This window comes from Saccopteryx bilineata, chromosome 2, assembly GCF_036850765.1.
Source record: "Saccopteryx bilineata isolate mSacBil1 chromosome 2, mSacBil1_pri_phased_curated, whole genome shotgun sequence".
In the NCBI taxonomy this organism is placed as follows: Eukaryota; Metazoa; Chordata; class Mammalia; order Chiroptera; family Emballonuridae; genus Saccopteryx; species Saccopteryx bilineata.
Window position 1 is genome coordinate 275,012,133 of NC_089491.1, and position 26,975 is coordinate 275,039,107.

At 53.4% G+C, this 26,975-nt stretch overlaps 1 protein-coding gene across 1 annotated transcript in view; it reads left to right on the forward strand.

Moving 5' to 3' along the window:
• The window catches only part of TMEM132C (transmembrane protein 132C), a 214,287-nt gene that overhangs the window by 163,475 nt on the left and 23,837 nt on the right, over positions 1-26,975 (forward strand). The window contains exon 4 of the mRNA XM_066260826.1: positions 1,531-1,714. Coding sequence (XP_066116923.1) covers positions 1,531-1,714 — 184 coding nt within the window. The remainder of the gene's footprint in view (positions 1-1,530; positions 1,715-26,975) is intronic.

The following is a 26,975-nucleotide window of genomic DNA, read 5'->3' on the forward strand; positions in this document are numbered from 1 at the left end:
CCTCAGCCTCTCTGTCGTGGCTTCTGCCCAGGGAGCCCCAGCACCCGGAGAGGATGTGCCAGAGTGTGCGGGGTGGGGGGATGGTTTCTGGAAATGGAGTTGAATGTGTCTCCTGCTCTGGAATCACCACACACTCCAGACCGCCCTCCTCTCCCCTCCCCCCCCCCCAAGGCTGACAGTTCTCTCACGAGCTTGCGCAGACCAGGGCTCGGTGTTCCAGACACGGGACCTATTTTCTTTCCCGAAGGAGCACCCGGCATCCGACAAATCATGATGTTTCTGGGCCGCACGTCTGGCCAGAGAACGGAAGGACGATCCGTGGGCCCAGGGCTTCGGTTGGCATGTTGACTCCGCCATGACCTCCTGCCACAGCCCCCGAGCAGAGCGCAGGGTGACGGGCTGAGGAATCGTCTCTCTGGTTGCAGAACACGCCCCGGAGTGTGAACGGGTGCACCCTTAACAGATTGTGCCCCACCCCCCACCCCCCGCAAAGGGAAGGGTTTCCCTACCCCACTCGCCAAGGGTACCACCAACACTCAGGGCACAGTTTTAAAGCATATACAGTGTCTCTTTCTTTATATGCTGTAGAAAACCACCTAAATTTCCCCCGGAAACCCATGACCTTCCCAGTGGCTGCCAGCTGAGATATTGTAGCTGTTGACCCACCACTTACAACAACACTTGACATCTAGGGGAGCAGTGGAGGCCCCTCGGCCTGGCTTCAAGATCTCACCAGGATCCTGGATCACCCCTACAGTCCCTGCCGTACGCCTGGACAGTCCTGCCTCCCTGTCTCACCAATATCGATTCTTTCAATTCAGTAGCTCCAGAAACCTTCTTCCGTGTCCTCTTCTCTGACTTCCTCAGCAAACTGGCCAACTTTTTCTTTTTTCTTTTTTTGTAAAGATCTCAATGATCCATAACTCAGGCTCTACAAGCTGTCCCTTACCTGACACGGTCACTCAGCCAGGTTCTCGCAACGCAAAAGCAGCCAGAGACAAAGTTCGGACAAGTGGGCAGGGCCGTGTCCCACAGGAGTGGCTCTGACTGACTCTAGCTGCAAGGTAGCCCGGCAATGTCGTTTTTCTGCTTCTCTGCCTCCGTAGGATAAGCTAAGGAGGGGTTGAAGGACGTTGAGGGAGCTACCAAAAGCATCATTGGCCGCATTTAACAGAATTGAACTTAAAGGGGGTCCACTTAACTCAAAGTCCACACAGGTGTGGACATCGAGGTTGAGGCTGACTCAATCATCTCCTTTTCTGGAGAGCTAGTGAACATCAATCCAAGAGAGTCACCAGCACGATGTGCACTGGTGGGTGCTGCTCCACCCCAGCGGCCCGGGTTCCTCGCCTGTAGTCGGTGCCATGTCACAGGTGCTGTCCTCAATGAGATGTGTTCTTTGTCCTTATACTCCAGTAGCCATGGTGGCCGAGAGGGCCAGCCAGAAGGGGGCAGGGAGGGGGGAGAGGGAGAAGGGTCCTTCCGCTGGGCAGAGTCGGCTGACGGCCGTTTTCTCTGGTCCTCTCGCAGGAGCAGCGGTCTGCTCAACGAGGTCGTGCAGGTGAGCTTCGAGATCGCCAGCTTCAGCAGCCTCTCGGGGACGCAGCCCATCGCCTGGCAGGTGGAGTACCCGCGGCGGGGGGCCACGGACATTGCTGTGTCTGAGGTCTTCATCAGCCAGAAGGACCTGGTTGCCATCGTCCCCTTGGCCATGGTAAGCTTTCTGTGACCGTGTCTTCAGCTGACTGTGTCCCTGTCTCCTTCCTGTCATCCCCAAGATGTTTGCTGCCATTGTTTTATGGGGTATTTACATGAAAACACTTCCATTCCCCCCCTCATTCCCACCCTGGAAGTCCAGGCTTTCTCTTTATGCTGGGTTGTTTTGGGGGGGGTTTTGTATTTTTTCTGAAGTTAGAAGCAGGGAGGCAGAGAGACAGGCTCCCGCATGCGCCCAACCTGGATCCACCCAGCATTCCCATCAGGGGGCGATGCTCTGCCCATCTGGGGTGTTGCTCTGTTGCATCCAGAGCCATTCTAGTGCCTGAGGCAGAGGCCATGGAGCCATCCTCAGTGCCCAGGGCCAACTTTGCTCCAATGGAGCCTTGGCTGCGGGAGGGGAAGAGAGAGACAGAGAGAAAGGAGAGGGGGAAGGGTGGAGAAGCAGATGGGTGCTTCTCCTGTGTGCCCTGGCTGGGAATCGAACCCGGGACCCCCAAACGCCAGGCCGACACTCTACCGCTGAGCCAAGTGGCCAGGGCTCTTTAGGCTGTTCTTATACACACTTCACGACATTTGCCATAGTCCATACCAAGTTTGTTTACTTACTTTTTCTTCTCTGAGTCTATGTGTTATAAGGAAACTTGAGGTTACTATGTATGTGAGTCAGGATAGGCAAGCTTCGAGGCTGCAACAATCAACCTCAACATCTCCCATGCCTCATACAACGTTGTTAGTCTTGCTCCTGTCATGTGGCGTAGGTGGTAGAGGCCCCTGTTCCATGCAGCCCCTCTGAGGATACATAATCATCCTGTGGCTCTGACATCTGGAGCCTTCCTCATCACCATGACAGAGGCATGGGTGGGTGTAGAGTCACATGCAGAGTCTCCTAGACACTGACCTGGGAATGACGGGCAGCACTTTCCCGCACACACCTCGTAGGTGGGAAGGACCCCAGAGCCCGTCAGATTTGGAGAGGGCTGGGGCGCAGGTGCAGAAGAAGAGGGGTGGATGCTGTGGTCTCTGCCTCGCCGCCTCATAAATCCACGCGGCTGGTAACAGCTAGCACACGAGATGAGCACAGGGTCCACCGACTTGTGCGGCTGTGCCTGAGCAAAGAAGAAAGACTAAGAGGCTGGGTCGTAACTTCACCCGTGGTCACTGGCCTGCAGCTGCCTTGCCCGGGACCACCCTCCAGAACCATGCCTACGTTTGTGCAGAGGATAAGACCCCCCTACACACACACACACACACACACACACACACACACACACTGGGAGACACAAAGAAAATGGAGTTTCAGAGGCACATGAAGAGTGTTCTGCAGTGTGTCTGCATGTCTTGGCCAGAATTCCCCCTCCCCCACATGGAGCCTTCATGACTATTCTAAACCTAACTTCTCTTCAGCTTTGGAATGAGCAGGCTTCATTGCTCCAGGGGGAGAACTGGACTAGGTAGGTGTTTGGAGGTTACGTGTGACAGAAAACCTAACCCAAACCAGCCTCGGAATGATGAGAATTCACTGGGTTGCGTGGCTCCAGGTCCAGGGTTGGCACTGGCTTCGTCGACACCTGATCAGGACTCTGTCGCTGGGACCCCGTGTTACTCCCTCCCCCGGCTTCCTTCTCAAATGACTCACGATGCCCACGTGGCTGCCAGTGCTCCTGCCAAAGGCGTCAAGCTTTGAGCCTGTGAAGAGCTCCTGGTTCATTTCCAGAAACTCCAGCAAAGGTCTCGTGGCCACGCACTGCTCTTGCTTGGGTGGGATGCCTTCTGCCCAAAGCAGTCACTGTGGCAAGGAGGTTAGAGCCCCACCCCCAGAGTGGAGGACAGACTGGAGCAGAGGCTGTCAGTGCCCCGTCCTGTGCTCACCTTCCCACTTCAGGGCACGCCTGCCGTCTTCTCCCACCTTAAGCGCCAGCGTCCTTTTCCCGGAGAGATTGTCTTGCCTTCAAAGCCACGTGCTCATACCCCCTTCAGGCTTCCTGGGCAACGTGGCCCTCTCCCTGTGTATGGGCAGGAGAGCTCCATGCCCTGCAAACAGCTCCATCCCTTTGACCCACTCCCTGCGCCCACATTAGGCTGGGGGAGGGCTCAGGGGAGGGAGGATCTGGTTGACTTGACAGGGAGCTGTCCAGGGCAGCCCGTGGGCAGCTCTAACTACAAGAGAAGGGACAGCGTTCAGTCCTATGAAGAAGTTCATTTCTTCACTGTCATAAGAAAAAAAGTACAGCCAACCCTTAAATAGCATGGGAGTTGGGGGTCATGCCAACCCCTGGGCCGACAAAAACCCATGTATAACTTAGACTTTCCAAAAACTTAACCACTGCTAGCCTACTGTTGAGCGAAGCCTTACCGATCACATAAATGGTCAATTGTCACCTGTTTCGTATATTGTATACCAAATTATATTATATATAGTATATAGTATGTAATATACCATAGTCTTACAATAAAGTATGCTAGAGAAAAGAAAATGTTAAGAAAACCATAAGAAAGAGAAAATATATCCATAGTATTTATTGAAAAAAAATTGTACAGAAGCAGCCCTGCAGTGCAATCCTGAGTCACTCAAGGGTCACCCGTATTACATCACAGGTGCAACCCCACAATCAGAGGCCAGGCACAGAGCTCCCTGTGGTGACCATGGTGGGTGGAGGGGGCCAGTCCCCTTTTAGAGGGTAAAGGGGCCGCAGAATCTGCTCAACCTCACACTGAGTTCTTACAATGTGCAGGCTCTGTGGGTATTTATCCTCGGTCCTCAGAAATTAGCAATAAACAGGCAAGTCTTGCCCTCAAGGGGCTTCCCCTCGGTATGGGGGCTGGGCGGCAGACAGGTGAATGTCTACTGAGCTAGACCAGGTCGTGATAGGATGCAGCTGGGACGACAGATAGCACCGGGCATGGAGGGGTGGAGGGGTGGGAGTCGTTTCTGGTTCTGTCTCTCGGACTTTCTCACTGGAGTTGATCTTTAAATAAAAAAGCTAAATGTTATGCCTAGCCTAGAGAAGGCAGGTGTAGCTGGTGGCCCTTTGCCCCAGGACTGACTGGCTGACTGACTTAGTCCCAGATTGAATTTCCTGGGAGACGGTGAGATGTACCTGGAGTTTTGAAGCATTTCAATCATAATGTTTTTTGTTTTTGTTTTTTGCCTTTGCACATTCAAGATGAAATCATTTCCCCTGGTCCCTGAAACATGGTGGGAACTTAGGTTTGGTTTGTTGTTGTTTTTTTCCTTTCTTATATAATATAAAGCTTTTAAATTTTCTAGAAGGCATCCATATCTCCCTGCATAAAATCAAATTTAAAATAAAGTGGCTATCACGAAAGGGCTGTTTAGAGGAGAGATTGCTACTTGTTCTCTCCAGTCTACAAAATAATGACGCTAATCCTCACCCCTCCGGAGTGTCACAGAGATTCATTATGGTTCGAGAGATCCCTGGAGCCCCCCTACTCCCACATAAATTATGCAGCAAGGCAGGGTTTTCGGATTCTGGCTCCTGGGGGGGGGGGGGTAAATTGATTAACCAGTGGAGGTACCAGCGGTGATCGGACAGAATCTTCTATAGTGGCTTGAATTATGTCCCTCCCCCCAAAAAAAGATACACTGATGTCCTAACTCCGTGTTCTATTCTACCCCACCCTCCCTACCCCTCCCATCCCCCACCCCCATGCGTAAGAATGTGATTTGGAAGTAGAGTCTTTGCAAATGTGATTGGGTGAAGATGAGGTTCTCAATCCAATGGCGGGAGGGGATGCGGGAAAACGCGGCCTGAGGAGGGTGGCTGGCGGAGCGGAACGTCTGCAGGCCCAGGAACGCAGAGGGCGGCCAGCCACCCTGGATGTCTAGCGGGGAGGCGGGGAGGGGTGTCCCCCACAGCTTCAGAGGGAGCATGGCCCTGCTGACACCCTGATTTGGGACGTCAGCCCGCAGAATCAGGAGAGAATGCCGTCTAGTCAAGGGTACTTTTTTGCACCAGCCGGGGACGCTAACGCATCCCTCCCGCTGGCTGCCCGTCTGGTCCTCTCTGGGTTCCAGTGACTGGGCGGCCTTCTCTGGCCCCTGGGCTCCCAGCTGGGGCGGGTGTCTGCATGAGACACCATCTCGCTGTGTCTCGTGACCCCGCCCACAGTCTGTCCATAGCTTTTGTTACACACCCTAAATCTGGGTCCCCTGGGAGCGGGCCATCCGTTTCCAGCCCGGACGCCTAGCGCTACTGAGGGCCATGCCATGTGCTCCCTCTCAGCTGTCCTGCCCAGAGGACCCGCCATGATTATCCCCCGGAAACAGACATGATTGGGAAATGGTTGACCACCAGAGGTGTCTTTTTTTTTCCCCCTCACTTCGTAGACACTGACTGTGAGGGACAAGAGGTTCGGGGCTCTGCTGGGGTACCTGTTCCCCGTGTTGGGTCTTCCAACCAGCATCCTCGGTGACTTTTCCGCATCCTTTGCCATTGCTGAAGTCGGAGCCGCTGGCTGGGGGAGCTGAGCTGCGTGAGCAGAGCCCGTGCCCCCCCCCCCAGAGAGGCACGTGGCCGTGTGTCAGTCTGTGAGTGATGGATGACTAAGCGCCGCTCTGGGGTTCGCGGGGAAGTCCACTGGTGACGTCCTCTGGGTTCTAGAGACGCGAGGCCGGCATTCCAGAGTGCTTGGGGAGCTCTCCTCTGAAGGGGGCTAGAGAATAGTTTTTAGGAGAAAATGGAAAAATTACATGTAATTGTTTTTCAGACACGTTCTCCCCGCCCCCTGTCCCTAGGCTCCTTCACCAAATTGACGATTTTACATATGTAACTCTGGTGGGGGGGGTGGGGGGGGGCGTGGCAATGCACTTCTGCTCGGTGAGAAAGTAACAACGCAGGCAGAACAAGGGTGTCCTTCTATCAGCTGTGGATTAACTTGGGGATTAAATTTTTAAAATAACCCTTCCTCCGAACAACCGGCACGGACTTCTGTCTACGAAGCACATCCGTGCCACTCCAGGAAGCGGTTCTGACGCGGCGGCTCTGTTTCCAGGGCGACCCACCCGTTACCCAGTGAGCGACGCCCAACCTGGCTGCTGGCCGCAGAGTCCACGCTCAGAAAACGGGGGGGGGGGGGGGTTGATGAACGTGTCATCGGTTTTACCAGCGTCATGGTCAGAACCTGGGTTTCCCCGTCGGTAAAGGAAGGAGTGGGTCCAGTGATGGCCCAGGTCCACTCTGCATCCCTACTGGCCACTGTTTGACTGACTTGACTTAGAAAATTTAAAAAAAAACTGTTCTCATTTTAAGGATTATATAACTGTATTGGGGTTGAGGTGGAGATGGACCACATATCAATGAGATACAAAATGGGGAGGGCGGTGCGTATATCTTTTTGAATTAAGTGTTTTGGGTTTCTTCGGATCTCTTCCCAGAAGTGGGATCATCTGCTGGATCAAAAGGCAGTCCCACTTTTAATTTCCGGAGGACCCTCCCCACCGCTTCCCACAGTCGGCTGCCCCAGTCTGCATTCCCACCTGCCGTGCACATGGGGGTTCCCTGTTCTCCACACCCCTCTCCAGTCCTTGCTGTTTGTTGATTTTCTGATGAAAGCCGTTGGGGCAGGTGTGAAGCAATGATCTCATTGTGGCTTTGATTTGCCATCACTCTTATGATGTGTGACATTGAGCACCTTGTCCTACATTGATGGGCCATCTGGATGTCCCTTCCACACACACACACTTTGGAGATGTGTCTGTTCAGGCCCCCTGCCTGTTTTCAACTGTCTGAATTCCCTCACCGGTGTCAGCAACATGAGGCAGGGACCTCCGCCAGGAGCACGGAGGACCAAGCCTGGCACACAGCAGGTTCCTTCCGTTGAGTGAAGGACGACTCACCACCTCTGTCTTCCGCCCTCACATGTGAGCTCCTTGGGGTGAGGGACTCCTGTCTGTCCTATCGTTTAATCCCTGGTGCTCAGACTGTCCCTGCCAGGCAGAAACCGCTTCGTGGTGCCTGCTGCATCACTGTGTCCAGCGTGCCGGGACACACGCACACGTTTCACCGTGCCATAGGCTTAGTGGTGCCCACGCTAGCGATACGTGGCTGTCCACCTTTATTCCGCGGCCCATGACTGTCCGCGTGTGAAACACCTGAGCGCCTCAATCTGTGAATGACTTTAACACTCCTTTTAAGGAATTGTCACTTGAGAGGGAACAAGGGAACTATTTTGGGGGGTAAAAAGAACTATTCTGGGGGGGGAAGAAAATCAGAGCGCATGTGTCTGGGTGGATGTAGTGGACACCCTGGAGCCAGCTCAGTCTCCCTGACACACATGAAGTGCGTTAGAGCCTCAGTCACTCACTCTTCCCATGAGCATCGAGTTTAAGTGTCCCGCTTTTGTTGATAAACCTTAAGAATTAAAAAAGCAAGTTGTGGCCCTGGCTGGTTGACTCAGCAGTAGAGCGTCAGCCGGCGTGTGGAAGTCCTAGGTTCAATTCCTGGCCAGGGCACACAGGAGAAGCGCCCATCTGCTTCTCCACCCTTCTCCTTCTCCTTCCTCTCTGTCTCTCTCTACCCTCCCACAGCCAAGGCTCCACTGGAGAAAAGTTGGCCCCAGGTGCTGAAGACAGCTTCATGGCCTCCTCAGGCACTAGAATGGCTCTGGCCACAATGGAGCAACGCAGCAGATGGGCAGAACATCGCCCCATGATGGGCATGCCGGGTGGATCCCGGTCAGGCACATGCGGGAGTCTGTCTGTCTGCCGCCCTGCTTCTTACTTTGGAAAAATACACACACAAAAAAAAGCCAGTTTTAGACTGAAAGGGGAGGGTGGAGCACACTCTTTGGGGGGAGAGGGGGTTCTCGCACCTGAGTGTGGTGTCACCTGGAGGGCTGTGGAGTAGTGGAGATGGGGCTGGACTTAAGAACCAATGTCCTCTGTCTCAGGAGAGAGGCTGTGACAACCTGTCTGCTTCTTCTGGCCCACCCTCCCAAGGATCATCTTCCTGCAGATTAGAGAGAGAGACCCCGGCATGTGTCCCCCGCAACTCCCCTGTCGGGGAGACCGACTGTGTCTGCGAGGAAACGCGGAGCCCCAGGGCAGCGTGCCGCCTGCCCGAACTTACCAGCAAGTCCTCCTCCCGAGTCACCAGGGAAGGGACGCTGTCGACACCACATTGCTTTTCCCTTGGGTCCTTTTCCTTTCTCCCTCGTTGGGGGTTTCAGCGCCACACCAAGGCACTTGATCGTGCTTGGAGTGTGCCAGGGTCTCTAATGTGACTGTCACACTTGTCTGGAAATTCTCAGTGTGCTTCCTTCGGAGGGGAAGGGAGAGGGCAGGATTTAGTAGACAGCCAGGGTAGCAGCATTTGTAATTCCTTTCCTGGCCCCCTGCCGGGCGGCTGTGTCCTCCACCCCCCCATTCCTCCTTGGTTGATGGACGCGGGGCCGGTGCGCCTCTCGCCCACGAAACTGGTAAGTGGCCGGTTACCCAGAGCCAGGACCTTCAAACCCCTCTCTGCAGCCAGCCCTCACACTCCCTCACGGATGCGTCCCAGTCTTATCTCAGACACCGCCGTGCGTCTAAATAACAAATTTTCTGAGACACTGTATTGTGTCCCGTAATGGGAAGAAAAACGGGGGCAGAATCATTTTTCGAATATTCACAGAACCCCTGCTGGGCCCAAGCTCGAGTCCCCGTGCACTAAGAAAAAAAAAATCTTGAAAGCAAAAAATGAAAGGGAATTGTTAATGAAATTTCATTTTCAAGAACCTTAGGTGGGTGCAGATTTGAATGAGAATTAATCTCAGTGTTTTGCTTTATAAATTAATATAAGAACGGTGAGAAGAAATGAGATTTTTCTTTTGGGGGACAGTGGGGGGAGCCTCCGTTTGGATTTTGTCATGCAGTTTAGAAAGGTCGGAATCAGCACATTCATTTATTTCCTTGAAAAGTGTTTTCTCTTGACTCCCAAACAGGCACGTGGACAGGGCAGGGGGAGGGGAGTCCCAGGTTTCCCTGGGAGGGGCCCCCCGCGGCCAGGATCCCACAAACCCCAGAAACAGATGTCCACGGACTGGAAGCACCCTGCAGCAAAGTGACGGCTGGCCGCGTAGGGTTACAGGGAACGTTCTGAGAGCCGTGGGCCGCGGAGAGTTCTGTCTGAGTCCGGAGAGAACCTCAGACTCGTGAATCACGCCATGCCGCGGCTGTGCCCCAAACCCTGTCCTGGTGGGAATTCACCGTTGCGCAGGCATCGTGAGGACGTGGATAGCTGAGGACCGGTGTCCTGAGTGGAGCGCCTTGTACCTTCAAGCAGCCCCAGAAGGAAGGTGCAGCCACACCTCCTGACCCCCCAGCGCCCTATTGCCCTCACGGACCTCCCTGACTTTCGTCATTCTTCCCCTTGGCGGGGCAGCGAGCCCTGTTGCTTCTGTCAACAATGATTTGTCTCACCTGCCATCCTTTAATATATTTTCTTTAACTTTTCAATTGCAGTTGACATACATTATTATTCTATTAGGTTCAGTTGTGCAACATAGTGATTAAAACATTTATATACCTTATGAAGTGATCACCCCGGTAAGTCTAGTATCATCTGTCTTTTTATTTTATTTTATTTTTTTGTATTTTTCTGAAGTTAGAAGCAGCAGGTAGAGAGACAGACTCCCTCATGCGCCCAACCAGGATCTGCCCGGCATGCCCACCAGGGGGCGATGCTCTGCCCATCTGGGGCATCACTCCACTGCAACTGGAGCCATTCTAGTGCCTGAGGCAGAGGCCATGGAGCCGTCATCAGTGCCCAGGCCAACTTTGCTCCAATGGAGCCTTGGCTGCAGGAGGGGAAGAGAGAGAGAGAGAGAGAGAGAGAGAAAGGAGAGGGTGGAAAAGCAGTTGGGCTTCTCCTGTTTGCTCTGGCCGGGAATCAAACCCAGGACTTCCACACATTGGGCTGACGCTCTACTGCTGAGCCAACTGGCCAGGGCCTCCTCTGCCCTTTATTTAAAAATGTATAATGGTGTAACAGACACACAGAACACCCTGTGTGTGTTTAATATGCACAGTCCTGTGAGTGGAACCATCACCCCAAAGTTTTCCTGTGTCCCCTGGTAGTTCTGTTTTGGGTATTCTTTGCGATAAGAATTATTGACGTGAGGCCCTGGCCGGTTGGCTCAGCGGTAGAGCGTCGGCCTAGCGTGCGGAGGACCCGGGTTCGATTCCCGGCCAGGGCACACAGGAGAAGCGCCCATTTGCTTCTCCACCCCTCCGCCGCGCTTTCCTCTCTCTCTCTTCCCCTCCTGCAGCCAAGGCTCCATTGGAGCAAGGATGTCCCGGGCGCTGGGGATGGCTCTGTGGCCTCTGCCTCAGGCGCTAGAGTGGCTCTGGTCGCAATATGGCGACGCCCAGGATGGGCAGAGCATCGCCCCTTGGTGGGCAGAGCGTCGCCCCATGGTGGGTGTGCCGGGTGGATCCCGGTCGGGCGCATGCGGGAGTCTGTCTGACTGTCTCTCCCTGTTTCCAGCTTCAGAAAAATGCAAAAAAAAAAAAAAAAAAAGAATTATTGACGTGAAACCCATTGTTGTAGCGTATTTTGAGCCACACTGTGACTTCCAGGCACAGGGTCCTACCACAGCTGTCTAGCACTCACCTCATCCTGCCTGAACCGAAACTGGGTCCCCGTTGACTAGCAGGGCCCTGCTCCCCTCCCCACTGCCCCCAGCAACCACCAGCAGCCTCCACTCCGCTTCTGTGAGCCTGACTCTTTTAGGTTCCCTGTAAGAGTGATCGTGTGGCATCTGTCCTCCTGAGACTGACTTCACTGAGCGTCACGTCCTCCGGGTCCACCCATGTTGCTGCAGACGGCAGAACTTCCATCTTTCTTTGAGGCTGAGTCGTAGTTCGGTGTACGCTCCACCACCTCTTCCTTGCCTGTACATCCGTCTCTGGGCAAATGGGTTTTCTCTCCCTATGAACAAGGGACCGTGGAGAGCTGTCGGAGACCCTACCTTCAGTTCTTTGGGATAAATGCCCAGAATTGGGATGGCTGCGTCAACTGATTATTCCGTTTTTAATTTTTTGAGGTCCTCTCATTCTCCTCCGGTTCATTTTCCCTTCCCCCACTCCGCAACAACAGGGACAAACATGCTTTAGAGTGCTTCCTGCATGCTTAGCGTGTTATAGACAGGACCTCCTGGAGTCATGTCAGGAGTCTCCCTCAGGTGGGAATAATGGCTCCCACTTCACAGACGAGAAGGCTGAGGCTCAGAGAGGTGAAGCCACTCACCTGAGAGCACACGGCGGCCTCAGTCTGTGTGACATCAGTCTCCCCTGCAACCGCACTGGAAGCTGAGAGACCCACTGAGTAGTGGGTCCGTGGTGACTGTGGTCTGAGGCATCTTTTGTAATGGCAACCCTTTCTGGGTCATTCTTGCTCTCCCGTTTTTCAGAAGTTCCCCTTGTCCCCTCCTCCGCCATACCCTCCCGCTTCTGGGAATCACGACAGATAAAATGCGGCCTCTCCCGGGGCCAGCCTCCCAGTCGTATCTCACAGTTGGCAGGGTGGAAATTCCCAGGACAGAATGTTCCGGTGAATTCACTGCGACCGTCTGCCTTTTTGTGACCTGCTTTCTCCGCAGGCTTCTGCCTCAGTGCAGGCAGTCTGGGACTTCCAGTCAATGCAGGCAGTCTGGGACTTCCGGTCAATGCAGGCAGTCTGGGACTTCCGGTCAATGCAGGCAGTCTGGGACTTCCGGTCAATGCAGGCAGTCTGGGACTTCCGGTCAATGCAGGCAGTCTGGGACTTCCGGTCAATGCAGGCAGTCTGGGACTTCCGGTCAATGCAGGCAGTCTGGGACTTCCGGTCAATGCAGGCAGTCTGGGACTTCCGGTCAATGCAGGCAGTCTGGGACTTCCGGTCAATGCAGGCAGTCTGGGACTTCCGGTCAATGCAGGCAGTCTGGGACTTCCAGTCAATGCAGGCAGTCTGGGACTTCCGGTCAATGCAGGCAGTGGGACTTCCAGTCAATGCAGGCAGTGGGACTTCCAGTCAATGCAGGCAGTCTGGGACTTCCAGTCAATGCAGGCAGTCTGGGACTTCCAGTCAATGCAGGCAGTCTGGGACTTCCAGTCAATGCAGGCAGTCTGGGACTTCCAGTCAATGCAGGCAGTCTGGGACTTCCAGTCAATGCAGGCAGTCTGGGACTTCCAGTGTCAGCTAACTGAAGACTCACCGTACTGTTGGTGTTGGTTTTAATGGAGGTTGTTCGTAAAATGCATTCCCTGTAGAGTGGCACCGTGGGAAATGGAGGTTGCCTTCCATTTCTGCAAAAGCTCCGGACGTTTCTGCTTGCACAGGGGAGTTCTCACTTTGGTGTGTGTGGGGGGGGGTTGTCCCCATTTCTGCATAGAGGTCAGGCGATGGACTTCACTGGGTGCCTTTCCTAGTTCTCCGAGTGGCCAAAGGTTAGATAGCGGTTCATAACAGTCTTCCCTGATGTGTGCTCAGCACTCCACAGTTTATAAAACACTTTCCCGCATTTGGTCCTGTTTTGTGTTTCTCGGTGCCGGTCATGGGAAATCTTCCTTAGAGGCAAACACCATCATCCCCCAAATGCAACTGTGTGATGCTGAGGAACGTAGGAGACAAAACTAGCAAGAATTTTTGGAAATTAGAGCTGCCCCATTTGGTGAATCTGCGAAGCTAGAGTTTGCTGACTCTGGAACGCACAGAGATTCATTTCCGTGATGATAATAAACGTTGACTGAGTGCTTAGCGCTGTGCTGTGCGCTTTGTGCTCATTATTTCATTGCGGGTCACAGCAGCTGCCTCAGCGGTGTCTGAGCTTGAGTTGTCCTCGCGTTAGAGCTGACATGCCCGTGGTGACACAGCTCAGCAGTGGTACAAATGGACCATATCTACCTCCGGAGTCTGTCGTCTTCACTTCACACCTTATATAGGGAAATATTCATAGTAAAAGGGTATAGAGGAAATGGATGATGATGAAGATGGTGATGATGGTGGTGATGGTGATGGTGATGATGATGATGGTGATGGTGATGATGGTGATGGTGAGGGTGATGATGATGATGATGTTGGTGATGATGGTGATGATGATGGTAGTGGTGATGATAGTGATGGTGATGATGGTGATGATGGTGATGGTGATGGTGGGGATGGTGGTGGTGATGATGATGATAATGGTGTTGATAATAGTGGTGGTGATGGTCATGGCAATAGTGATAATATCATCTCTGAGAATAGCCCCAAATCAGATCTGATGAGTGAGAAAGTTGGAGCAATAGACTGTTGCCTCTAAATCAAAAGCAGGTGTCTGCTAAACAGTATCATATTTAGATACTTTAAGTGGGTGAATGATGTGGCATGTGAGTTGTAACTGAAACGGCTATCTAAACAAAAGTACTGTGGCCCAGCTCAGTTCCACACACACACACACTGTGCTCCTTTGCTGAGATGGGGCTGATGGGAGGAAGAGAAACCCAGAAGGGCCTCTGGGAGAAGCTGACAATTCCTGGTGGGAATGCAGACTCCCAGGCTTGAGTCCTGACACCCACGTTTCATCTCCAGCACACCCAGCACGATGGGACCCCCATCACACAGCCTCTTCCAGCCTCCGGACCTTTACCTACGCCATTGTCCCCACCGGAACACGTCCTCCACCGTCCTCCTCACTGACTGAGCCATTCCCAGCATCTCCTTCAATTACAACAAAAATGCAATCATTGCAGACATATTCTTCCAGGATCCCTGTGAGATGTGTACTTAATAGATCAAATCTCCCCCCCCCCCAAAAAAAAAAAAGATCTTTCCAAGTTCTACACCTGGTCACTGTGAATGTGACCTCATTCAGAAATGGAGTCTTTGCAGGTGTGGTTAGGCAAAGATCAAGATGAGATTGTCCTGCAGTAGGGTGGACCCTACATCCAAGAGAGTATCCCTAGGAGATGGAAAAGGAGACACAGTGAGCGCCACGTGAAGGCAGAGGCCGAGGCTGAGTGGTGTGGTCACAAGCCAAGAAATGCCAGGGACATGGCCACCACTCGAAGCTGGGAGAGATGGGAAGGCCCCTCCCGTGGAGCCTTGAGAGGGAGCCACGCCCAGTCCACACCTGGACATTGCACTTCCGCCTGCAGAGTGGTGAGAGAAAGAATGTATTTCTGTTGTTTAAGCTGCCCAGTTGGGGATGATTTCTGACAGTAGCCACCGAGAACTAAGACCAGAGTGGTGCTATTCTTGTGCCATTCATCTGCAGCCCCACCCCCACCCCGGGACCGCTGGACAGAGACGGGGGGGGGGGGGGGGGGAGGGTTGGTGAGCATTCCGCATGCAGGGTCCGCCGACGGTCGGATCTGGCGAAAGCTGCTCCTGTCCTTCTGTTTTCTTCACTCACTGACCCTGAGACAACTCTTCCCCTTGACTTTGTCAGAAAAACCGTTGAGGTAACAGACGCATCCTCTTCCCCATAATCAAGTCAAAGGAAGAGGCCAGCGTCTCCCTTCTCCCCAGGCTCGACTCCATCCAGTGTGTCAGGAACTCCATGCGGGACAAGGGATTTGACGACCGGCTTGCTGCTCAGACTTCTCTCAATTAAATCTGCAACGCCGGCCACAGCAGAGGAAACTGGAAACATTTTCCACTCGTTTGCAAAAGGTTTGCATTCATCTGAGAGGTCAGCCCCGGGGGCAGTGGGGAACCGCGTGGCCACAGCCATCTGGGGGTCATCTTTTGATGTGGACCTCACGTGCCAGGGGATCTCCCGACTCCTGGGCAGACGCTCATTAACCTGCAGGCGGAGGTGATGAGACCGCGGCTGAGGAACTTGGCCCATGCGGGGTAGAGAGACGCCACCCCGCCAACAGCCGCAGAGCACGCCTCCGCTGCCCTAAAATCTCATTATTCAGACGCTGTGTTTGCCAGTGTCGACAAGAGGCAGATTTTTTTTTTATTTTGAAACCCCAATTTTACAAGGAAATCTGACATGGTGAAATGTGCAACCCTCCTAATTATATGCATGTTGATAATTAATTGAAATGGTCGTTGGCATAAATCATTGTGATGTTTTGTTACATCAACCTGCTTCCAACGACCCTTGTTACTGTCTTCTGTTTTTCTTTTTTCTTTTTTTTTTTTTTTGTTGCTGATGAGCCAACATGCCTTCTTGCCATCCTATTATATGGTTCTGTTCAAATTCTCTTAACATCAAGATGAAATCCGATGTGAGGGTAATGCCTCGATGAGTTTGAGCCAAGGCTTACCCCAGTAATTGATTTAAACCTGGAATGCTGGGAGAATTAAAATACTGGGCCTCGCCAGTCGTGGGGAAGTGCGAGTTAAAGCCGGTGCCGTTACGCCTCGCTCGCCAGGGTTGCCCAACAGAGAGAGGACAAGAGAGCCGTCACGGATCGCTGTGGGTATGGGGACCTGCCTGAATCGCGGCGTGAATGTGACGCAGTTGTAGGACACCAGCATGGCCATTTATCGAAACCGTTAACTATACTCCGTCCACAATGCAGCCAGGTTTGTGGCGAAATGAAAATGCCTGCCCACCTGGGGACTGGTTGACCAGTTGTGCAAGGTTATTCATCATCGCCAAAAACTAGAACAGTCCGGATAGTCCTGAGTGGGCAAAGGAGTCAAGGAATTGAAAGACAGCCAGAACGTAGAAGACTATTGCACAATTTAAAAAGAAAGAAAGAAAGAAAAATTACAATACATCAAAATACCGGGGCGAAGGAAGCCAGGCACTCAAACACAAACGTAGTGTCGGGAACCCAAGGATGACACCTCTTACAAGGCTAAACGGCGGACGCAGAAAGCTGATCGGATCAGCCATTGCCTGGGCTCCCCGGGGAGGAACCAAGGTGAATTGCAGATGTCACGATAGGGAACTTTGGGTGACAAAATAAACAGGTTCTAACCCTGGGGGCTGATAACAGTTCCACAACCACACCTATGAAGTCCCTCCAATCCATCAAACTCGATAGTTAAACCGGTTGAATTTTATAGTGTGTGTATTTATCTCAAAAGTGCCCCGGAACAGTCAGCACAGGGTTTTTTTTGGGAAGGGGGAAGTGGGGGAGGTGTTTACTCCCCTCTAGTCTGATCGGGGATGAGGCTGTGGCCTGTGTTGGTTCAGAAAACATAGCAGCAGATCCCGTCTCCCTGTGCCGGGATGTTGAGTGCTGCCCATCTCTGCCACAAGGGGGCAGTAACGTCCATCACCGGCGTGGTAGATGGTCCATTTTCCAGGTATCATTTTGGCCAAGTAGGATTCATTGCGGGGAGGGGGGGGGGTTGAGTAGATTTGGGCAAGCAGTGTCAAAGGGAAGCGTGAACCCTCTGTGCCAACAGCCAGAGTGGAATGAATTGGGCACCGGGCTGCAGGAAGTGCCCGGCCTTCATTCACTTGCCTCTCCCTGACCAGATGCGGACCAGCCTGGGCTGCCCAGACCTCACCATGGTGCATGCCCTATCCCCCAGCCTGACCCACTGATGCACCCCAGATCCTACGGCTAGGTCCCCGCTTTGCTCGAGTTGTCCAGAGTCCACGTCTGTGCTCAGGACCCAAAACCCCGCTTGATGAAGGCTTTCTGTGAGATTGGGTGGGCACCAAGAAACTCCACCTCCCAAATGCTCTCCCCTGTCGGCCCAAAGCTGCTGGCTCCCAGGGTTCCCCGCTGGCGGTTCAGCCTCTGAGTTAGTGTCCCCCCTCTCCGTGTGGTGGTTCTGAAAAGCCAGGGCCCCTGTTAGGGTCGCTTACTTAATTTATTCATGATGCTGGAATGGGAGTGTGTTTACTGGAGTGTTCTCTTGTGTCTGGGGTGGGGGTGGGGGTGCCAGGCCTGGCTTCTCTGGGTGACATGCGGGCCTAGGGACTCACACATCCAAGAGGTGTTTGTCACAGTCACACAAAGCTCGGAACAGGTCGACCCGCACGCAGATTGGACTCACGCCGTCCTGCCCCACTAGCTGGTCCCACCGGGGAGACAGAGAGAGCAGACAGCTGGCAGACGGGCTCTGACCCGTGTCTGTCTTCCCAGAAGGGACACATATGGTCGGCACTCATGTTCCATTGGCCACAGAGATCCTGGACTATGTGTTCTTCCCAGAGGCTCGGGAAGGAGAGAAAGGAGGAGCCCTGGGTCTGGGTGCGCACCTAAAATGTGTCCACGCAGCAGACTCCACGGGCCACCTCTGTCCCTCCCTCAGGGTGCAGGGGCCGGCTCTGCCCTCGGGGTGGGCCTCTGAAACACCCTCCATTCATGGTGGAAGCGTTGGTACAACTCACATGATGCAGGAGCCGTAAAAACAGAGGGACCCTACAGCGTGCGGAGGATTCAAGGCCATCCAGGGTGTGGCGAGGGCAGCCTTGCAGTTAGTGAGGAAAACAGTACCATCATTAATAAACAGTAACACGGGGATAAAGGCTGGTGTTGCCTGTACTCACACCTCCCGCCTCCCTTTGCCCCGCCCTGGGCTTCTCAATGGTGTCTGCTCTGCAGGAGGTCGCAGACCAGGTGGCATTTCTCTGGGAACTGAATGCCACGTAGCTCATGCCCTCCCAAAGAACGATCCCTGGTAGTAACTCAGTCACGAGGCTGCCGGGGGGTGGGGGGGGGTGGTGACGCCTGGCCGCCTTCAGTTGAATTCCTCGCTTGATGTAAATGAGCATTTTGCAATAGCATCTCCATCTTGTATTAGGACTGACTTGACGGGTGAGTGAGGCCCGGCTGGGCTGTGGCAGACACTCTGGTTTGCACGCAAGCAGATTGGCAGTAAATGAAAGGGGAGTTGAGTTTCCCCCCAGTCCTGACAGAGCCCAGACTGATGGGCCTGTTAGCGCGAGCCGGCCGCGCTGTTCGCACGGGTCCCCCAGGGATGGAGGCAAATTTGCTCAGTACCTTTGGAGAGGAGTTGCCACTCCCAGGATTGATCTGCTAAACGGTTTACTGTGGTGCGGCTGTCTCTCCTGAGTAATGGCAGCGGGGGCAGCAGCGGAGGTGGGAGGGAAAGGGATGGAGCTCGTGTCTAACGACAGGAGGGGGAGGCGGTAAGCAGAGCCTTGCGCGCTGGGAACCCCGCGGGCCTGGGCGTCTGGAGGTCGCTTCTGCAAGACCAGTTAGCTGCCTCTGTGTGCTGACCATCCGGGCACCCCCGTGAAGATGCCCATAAGGGTCCCAGGAAAAGTCGGTTCTGCACCTGAGACCTATGTAATTGTATTGATCAATGTCAACCCAGTAAAACTTAATTTTACAAAAGTAGGAAGAAAAAGTCATTGCTGGGCCACTTCTGCCAGAATATTTAGGGTGTCATCCTGGATACCCACACCCAGGGTGCCCAGGGCAGAACCTCAATTGTGACCTTTCCTTCCATGGACAGTCAGTGCAACCAGGAAGAATGGTCAAGTGCTCTACCTATACTGGAATGCCACAGGCTCCAACCAATCAGAACAGACCAGAGGCGGAACTCTGACCAATCAGAAAGCATGCTGGCTGCACCTGTGAAGGCGCCGCCCATCAGCTCAGATGTGCAGAAGACAAACCATGGCTCATGCGCCCTGATTTCTGCCCTCACCTCTCATTCCATCAGGCCCATGAAAGACAAGTCCATCTCAGCCCTTCTGGGGCTTTCTACCCCGCTGTGCATTTTTGTCACAGCTCCTGGCTCTCCTGCTTCCCAGGACCAATGCCACAACACTAAGGACAATTTGGGTCCCAGGTCCTGCGCCACACTGGATGCCCTTGGCCTCCGTCGTTTCTCGACTGTGGCCTCTGGGCACCTGCAGCTGTCTCTCTGCCAAGGCCATGCCTCATCCCCAAGGCTGGTGCTTTCCGGCAATGACTCCTCCGGGATCCTGATGGCATTCCCAAGGGAAGCAGGCCAAGACGCCCCTTCTATCCAGTTCAAAGGTGCGTCGTAAATCTCTCATTCCCTCCCTGAGTACATTTGAACCTTAAACTACAAAGACATGAGACAGTTTCTGTTGTTTGCATCTGTTCCCTGTAAACTTGAGAGCATCTCCCATGAGCAGTCACTGCCCCGGGACTGGGGATGGAGGCGTAAATAAGATAGACACGATGTCTTCTGTCTCGGGGCGGGGGACAAGGGGAGGCTGAGGTCTCCCCCAAGGCCGACATGAAATATATAACGTCTCACGAGGAACCGGCACTCTGCAGAGCACAGCCCAGGGCAGGGATGGGGAGTGATAGGTGTGGGAGGTAACATATGAATCGACCCCAGGGAGGTGGGGATGGAGGGAAATGCGTTCCAGGCAGAAGGAATAGAATGTGCAAAGACTCCATCGTGGTGGCTGCAAAAAGCACATGGAGGTGGAGGGAAGAAGGAGAGGACACCAGGTGTTCCCTCTGAGTGGGGAGGGAACCAGAAGAAAGTTTGGGCAGAGCAGGGCCATGGTTACATTCAGGTTGTAAGGGGCTCACGCTTGCCTGCTGTGTGGAGGGGACACTCTGAAGTAAGACCCAGCCATGTCGGTTAGATACTGCTTCCCAGCCCCATGGTCCTCTGCATGTCAAGGGGTCCCTTGTCGGCTGTGGGGTGTGGTCGGTGCCAGCAGCAAGCTGCACACACACATCACACACAAGGACCCTCTCCGCCTCCCCCAAAATGGGACGCGAGACCAGTCAGCCTGACAGCTCCCCCTTGATCCGTGCTTTCAACATTGCAAATGACACAAGTCCCAACAAAGCGCGCCTGTGCTAATTAAGGGTCGGCCGTGAGGGGTCGCTCATTGACATGCAGCTGGGGAGGTGGCTCACAGATGAGGCTGTGATGGTCCAGACGCCGTCTAGGAACGTCCGGGACTCGGGACACGGCGTGCTGAGAGGCACAAGAAGCTGCATTCACGGAAGAAAGAGGAGCCGTCACAGCCAGCCTGCACATGGAGAGAAAACGAGGTGGGGGGGGGGAGGGCAGGGACAGGACGCCAGGCTGGTGGTCGGCATCCGTGCTCCCTGGCCCCCGAGCTGGGGCAGTGCCAACCTCGCTGCCCCTCCTGCTGAACGAAACGTAGCCTTCCACTACCCAGAGGCCAGAGGAGTTTCAGGATTGTATCGTATTAGATCGCAGCAGGCTGGGTCACTTTGGAAGGAGAGGGATTCCTAAACCCTTGAGGTTATTCAAACTTTTTCAGTGCAGAGGAATCTAAGAAAGATCATTCATTCTTAGGGAAGAATCTATGTAAGTAGATGGTTCTAGAAAGGAATTTTGGCATTCCTCTCTCCTGGGTATACCCACCAGAGACATCAAAAACGTCCATATACATACACATACACACACAGGCACACACACACACACACACACACACACACACACAACTTGTCCTTAAATGTTCCTAGCAGCAGCCAAAAAGTGGCCAGATAGCAATCCAAATATCTGTCTGTGGATGAATGGATGCACACAATGTGGTCCATCTATAATACACTGGAATATGATGCAGAATTGAAAAGGAAAGAGGGACCAACACCTGCTACCATGTGGACACACCTTGAGGACGTGACCCTGAGTGAGGGAAGCCAGACACAAGGGGCCACAGAGTATCCGATTCCGATCCTACAAAACGTCCCCAACAGGCACCTCCATAGAGACAGAAAGCAGATTAGTTGCCTAGGCTGGGGAGAGGGGGCGTGAGAGGGTGACGACTCACAGATAGGGGGTTGTGTTTGGGGGGATGATGAAAATGTTTTGAAGCCAAGTAGACATGTGGTTGCCCTCGCTGGCTGTCCCGTGCAACACGGGTGGATGGGACAGCACGTGGCTTAACAGCTGTTTTCTCTTCTTGAAGAGCTTCCCTGAGACATGCACTAGGTCAGGGATCAGGAACCTATGGCTCATGAGCCAGATGTGGCTCTTTTGATGGCTGCATCTGGCTCCCAGACAAATCTTTAATTAAAAAAATAATAACGTTAAAAATATAAAACACTCTGATGTATTACAATCCATTCATTTCCTACCACTCATGTTCATGGTTGCGGGTGGCTGGGGCCAATCACAGCTGTCCTCCGGGACAACACCAAATTTTTATTGGATAATGCGTAATGTACACAGGTCGTTGTATGGCTCTCACGGAATTACATTTTAAAATATGTGGCGTTCATGGCTCTCTCAGCCAAAAAGGTTCCCGGCCCCTGCACTAGGTGCATTTGCCTCTTTAAAGTTCACACGCAGCATGCAGAGGGCTGCGGCTGTCAGATCAGATCGTGTGTGGTGACTCAGCGTGGGGCTCCATCGCTGCTCCCCTCCCACCTCCCCCACCCGAGCTGCTGTGGATCCTGAAGCTTCTTAAACTTTCGGGGACGCCTTTCCCTGCCCCGTGAATTGGGGAGATTCGAAGTACCTGTCTCATCGGAGCATGGAAAGAGGAAACAAGTCGGTCCATGCAGAGACGCCGGGGGACAGCACACAGTGCTTGCAGAAACTCACGATCTGAAGGCGGGGAGGTGGCCTGGTGGTGGGGTTGGTCCTGTCACCACCTGATGACGGTGCTGGCCGCCTAAGTTCAGTGTCAGCTCAGAGAGGTTGTTCTGCGTAAACAAAGTTGCTCACACCCCAGATGGAGAGCTCAGTTGGTTAGAGCATCGTTCCGAAGCACAGAGGTTGCCAGTTCAATCCCCAGTCAGGGCACATACAGAAACAGGTCTATGTTCCTCTCTCTCTCTTTCTCCCTGCCTCTCTAAAATCAGTCAATAAAAAATTTTTTTAAGGAAAAGAAAGGAATTCATGTCAGAGGGCTTGGCTGTCAGGGGACTGTGGAGGATTCAAATACACTTCCCCTGGGCCTCAGTTTCTCTCACATCAACCCTTTCTACTCTGCCACACCGAAGATCCAACGTGGCAATAAGTCACATGAACGTTTTCTGCACAGGATGAAGAGGCAGTCTTTATCTGGTTTAATTCTGCATCGTCGTCCCCCTACCCCCGCCAAAAAAATAAATAAATTGAGTTTAACCCTCAATACCTTTGAACGGGACCTTATTTGGAAATAGGGCCGTTGCAGATTGCATCAGTGTAAGATGAGATCATCAGGGTGGGCCCTCGTCCAATACGGCTGATGTGTCCTTAGGAAGAAGACGGGCATTTGGACACAGGCACGCACAGAGAAGAAAAGGCCGTGAGGTGACTGCGGCAGAACCGGAGTGATGTCTCTACAAGGCAAGGGACCCCAAGGGCGGTGGCCACCACCCGAAACTACAAGAGGGAAGGGGGCGGTTTTCCCCAACAGCTTTCAGGGGGAGCATGGCTCCTCTCACATCTCAAAGGCAGACTTCTGGTTCCAGAACTGCACAGGAATCGATTTCTGTGTGCGGGGAGCTTCCTGGTCTGTGGTGCTTTCCGCGGCTCCAGAGAAGGAAGGGACAGAAACTAACGATGACTGCGCTCATCTCATCGCGGGCATGCGCGCTTGCCCTCTGACAGACGCCTCGCCCACGCCCCCGTCAACCCCAGCCGCAGTGATGCATTATGGTCAGCCCCTGGGACCTCTGAGCGGGCTAGCGAACGCCAGGTGCACCCTGCATGCACGCTGCTCCCAGAACGCCAGACTTCTCTTTGCATGGACCCTCATTGGTCCACAACTCCCTGGGCTAGGACATCTGGGGGGTGGGGATCTCAAAGAGACTGCAGAGGAGGATGTGGGACCTAGGGTGAGCACAGAAAGGAGGCCCCTACCGGATTGTTGGTGCGAGTCTTTTCTCCGGCCCCCTGTAATGTCAGGACCCTCATTCCTCCACACTCGGGTCCTCATGGCTCCTGCAGAACCCAAAGTGATTACAACCAGGAAGTACCAGGGGTGTCCGCTTCCATGTCCCTGTTCCCTGTGCATTTTCCCAACCCCAGCATCGTTCTGAGCATTTTTAAATTAATCCTACCAAAAATTTAAATCAAACAAACAAAAAACCCATGTGTAGCTCTTGGGGACCCTTTCATTAGGAAACAGAAAAGGAGGGAGCGTGTGGATGGATACAGGGCTGACGGTGACAAGGTCCCCTCCCCTCTTCCAATGAGGCAGGTTGTCAGGCCAGACCGAGCCCTGCCATGAAGCTGGCTGTCTGGACGCAGCCTAGTTCCAGGGGGGGCTTTCAAGAAGCCGCCCCTCTGTGTGTACGCGGGCACTCGTGTGTGTGTGTGTGTGTGTGTGTGTGTGTGTGTACATAGTGCATTCTTAATCGCAGGATTATGGAAATATAATCTGTTAAATGAAACCTAACAGTGTCAGCTTGTTAATCAGACAGCACTTCCTGGGGCTCACCGGCCCTGAAGCCACAGCCCTCCCATCAAGCACCCTCGCCAACCAGCGTACGGATGGGCCTCCGGAAGCCCCAGCCTCATTGTAACCAGCATGCCCGGAATTTGGGAAATGGCACGCCCCCTAGGAGTCGTTTTTCTGCTGCTACAAATTAGGCTGAATCGTCATCCTCTGCCTCTCTCTGCTGCCAGCCTTGCCTCACAGGAGCCCCCGCTACACCATCATCCAAGAACATGGGGTGGCGACTGTTCCTCGCCGTCCCCAAATGCAGTTACAAGACTGAAAACGGTGCACGCTCCTGTAAGAAGTGTCAGTCTTCGTCCGCCATCTCCAGTGTGCAAAGAAAGAGCCACACGAGTTGGCCTTAGGTGTGCCACAGTATAACAGAAAGCCCTCCAACCAGTAGCTGAAACATGGAGGAGGTTCTTCTCATGAATATAAGGGAACCCCCAACCACTTAGTCCTTTTTTAGGCTTCTCCTGTCTTTCTGCCTTCAAGTTTGCCTCATGATCCAAGATGGCTGCTGGTGCTCCAGCCATTGTATCTGTATTCCAGGTAACCAGAAGAGGAAAAAAGAAAAAAGGACAAAAAGAATATCCCCACAAAGTCCAGCTCCCGTGAAGCAGATTTCCTAAAGGGCTGCACAATATTTCTGCTTATAATTGAACTAAAACGATAGTCATCAGGTTTTCAACATCAGAATCCTAGAGAGTGTTAAAGGTGAATGGGCCCCACCTCCATCCTCGCTGACTCACGAGGTTTGGAGTAAGACTCACCCAAGAATCTGCATTTCTGACCAGTTCCCGTGTGATGCTGCTGCTTCTGGTCCAGGCACCCCACTTTGAGAACCACTGTCTTAAATCCTAGTCCCATCATCACACGTAGCTGCAAGGGAGTCTAAGACGTTTAGTCTTTTAGCTGGGTCCTCCTCCCACCCCTTCCCCCCACTCATGGCTCCGTTACTAAGGAAATGATGTGTACTCCATAGTCAGTGGCAACTAGCTGCTTTTAGCTACAATATCTTAGGTCTTTATTTTCTCCAACCCCAATTGATTTTGGAGACACCCCCCCCCCCCCGCGCCTTTTCTGAGCCACATCTGGATTCAGAGATCTTTGTTGTTCTGCGTAGGTATGGAACAGCCACCTTCTCTTGACTCTTCAGAGGTGCCGTCCGGAAACCGGACACAGGTCTCTCTGTCTTAGAATCCAAAGAGCTTCCTCCCAGGGGATCCCCGTTCTCTCTCTTGATTTCAGCCAAGACGCTTTGTCAATGTGTGAACCTTCTCCCCCCTCTTGGGAATTTGGGGTCTGCTTGCCTCCTGTTCCTTCCTCCTCCAAAGATCCCCACTTGGAACTGGTTTCCAGGCTTGAGAGGGAGATAAGGACAGTGAAACCACAAGGGGAAGCCAATGGTACGTTCATATGTCAAAATGTCATCCTGCAAAGCAGACCTGGCCGGGATCTGGCAGCGAGAATTGGAGGGGAGCTCCTTTTCGTTGCTTCAGGAAGGGGCCTTTATCACCCCCCTGGAAGGCCAGCCCTATACCCCAAATTCTCAGAGGGCCAGCACCACCCACACACACCCTCGCTCCACAGCCTGGGGTTCAGCCTCTAGATTCGCTTCCCCGGGAGTCCCGCTGCTAGATCCTCCTGATCGAATAGGAAGTTTAATTAAATGACTTCTCCATTGACTTCCAAGCAATGCCACATTAGCTCCTAAATTAGTGACAGTTGAGTGCTCAACCCTCTGCGGGCCAAGAGGAGTGGCCTGGTGACATAGGACATTGAAATTCAGAGCCGTGACTCTTGGACTCTGTTTTCCGGGATGAAGGACAATGGGGCTAGTGTGAATGGAGTGGCCACATCCACGCCAGGCACTAAACGAGGGGCTTCCCGTAGGTCCTCTTGTCAAATTCCCAGAGCGACCCTGGCGGAGAGTGGGGCCACCCATTTTGCAGATGAGGACAACCCAGCCCAGAGAGGACAGGACCTGGGAGACCCCACAGCAGTGCACTGGGGCAAGACAGACTCACAAAGGCCCCCGGGACCTCAGCCCCAGGATGCCAGCTGCCGGGCTCTCTCTTCCCAGTTTCATCAACGAGACCTTCATTCGATCTCCCCCGAGCCCGCCCAGTGAGCCAGGGTTCCATCCCAGATGTCCTCCTTCCAACCCCGTGGTATGTTTTCCTGACCTACTGTGCTGCTCTGGCCAGTACAGAAGGAATGATTGTGATGTGTCTCCTCGTCTACCTTCCCTCATGGAGCAGACATTCTGGAATGTTCTCTACTACGCTGAAGTCTGGAAAGGCCCATTGTAGAGGCTTTTTACTATTCAAGTGTCATATTGTCATATTCACCCTCCTAGGGATAGCATGTGTGCAGCGAACCAAAGGTGGTCACAGCATGAAAGTACCCAATTCAAATACCCCTTCCTGTCTGACTCGAGCCCCTCTGCTTTGGGGTGCAAAGCCCCAAGGCCTCCCCCCCCCTGCACCCCATACAATGCAAACCTCTCCAAGTGTAGCAAAGGACTCCAGTGTCTGTGCTGAACAGTGAGTCAGAGGAGGTGACAACTGAGGAAGAGACAGCCTGTAGGGACCACAGCGGGAGTCAGCACCTGTCGGATGCTCTACAACGGAGACAGAGAGTGACCCAAATGCCAGAGGGTGATGGGAGGCCCTTGGGGACTCATGGAGAGAGCCCCATCAGTTTGGGGAAACAATCTTCTTGCCTTAAAATGCACCGTTCTAAAGTCCATATCGAATGGTTCTTGGTATATTTACAAGGTGGTTGTGCAGCCACCACCAGTAGTATCTAATCCCTGCACGTTTTCATCGTCCCCGAAGAGAAAGCTCCTAATCCTTTAAGCGGTCTCCACCCCTATTTCCCTGTCCCCCAGCCCCTGGCCACCTCTAACTGGTCTGTGTTTTCTTTCTGTGGTTTTGTCCACTCTGGGCGTTTTCTATAAATGGAATCGGACACCGTGTGGCCTCTGTGTCTGGCCTCTCTCACTC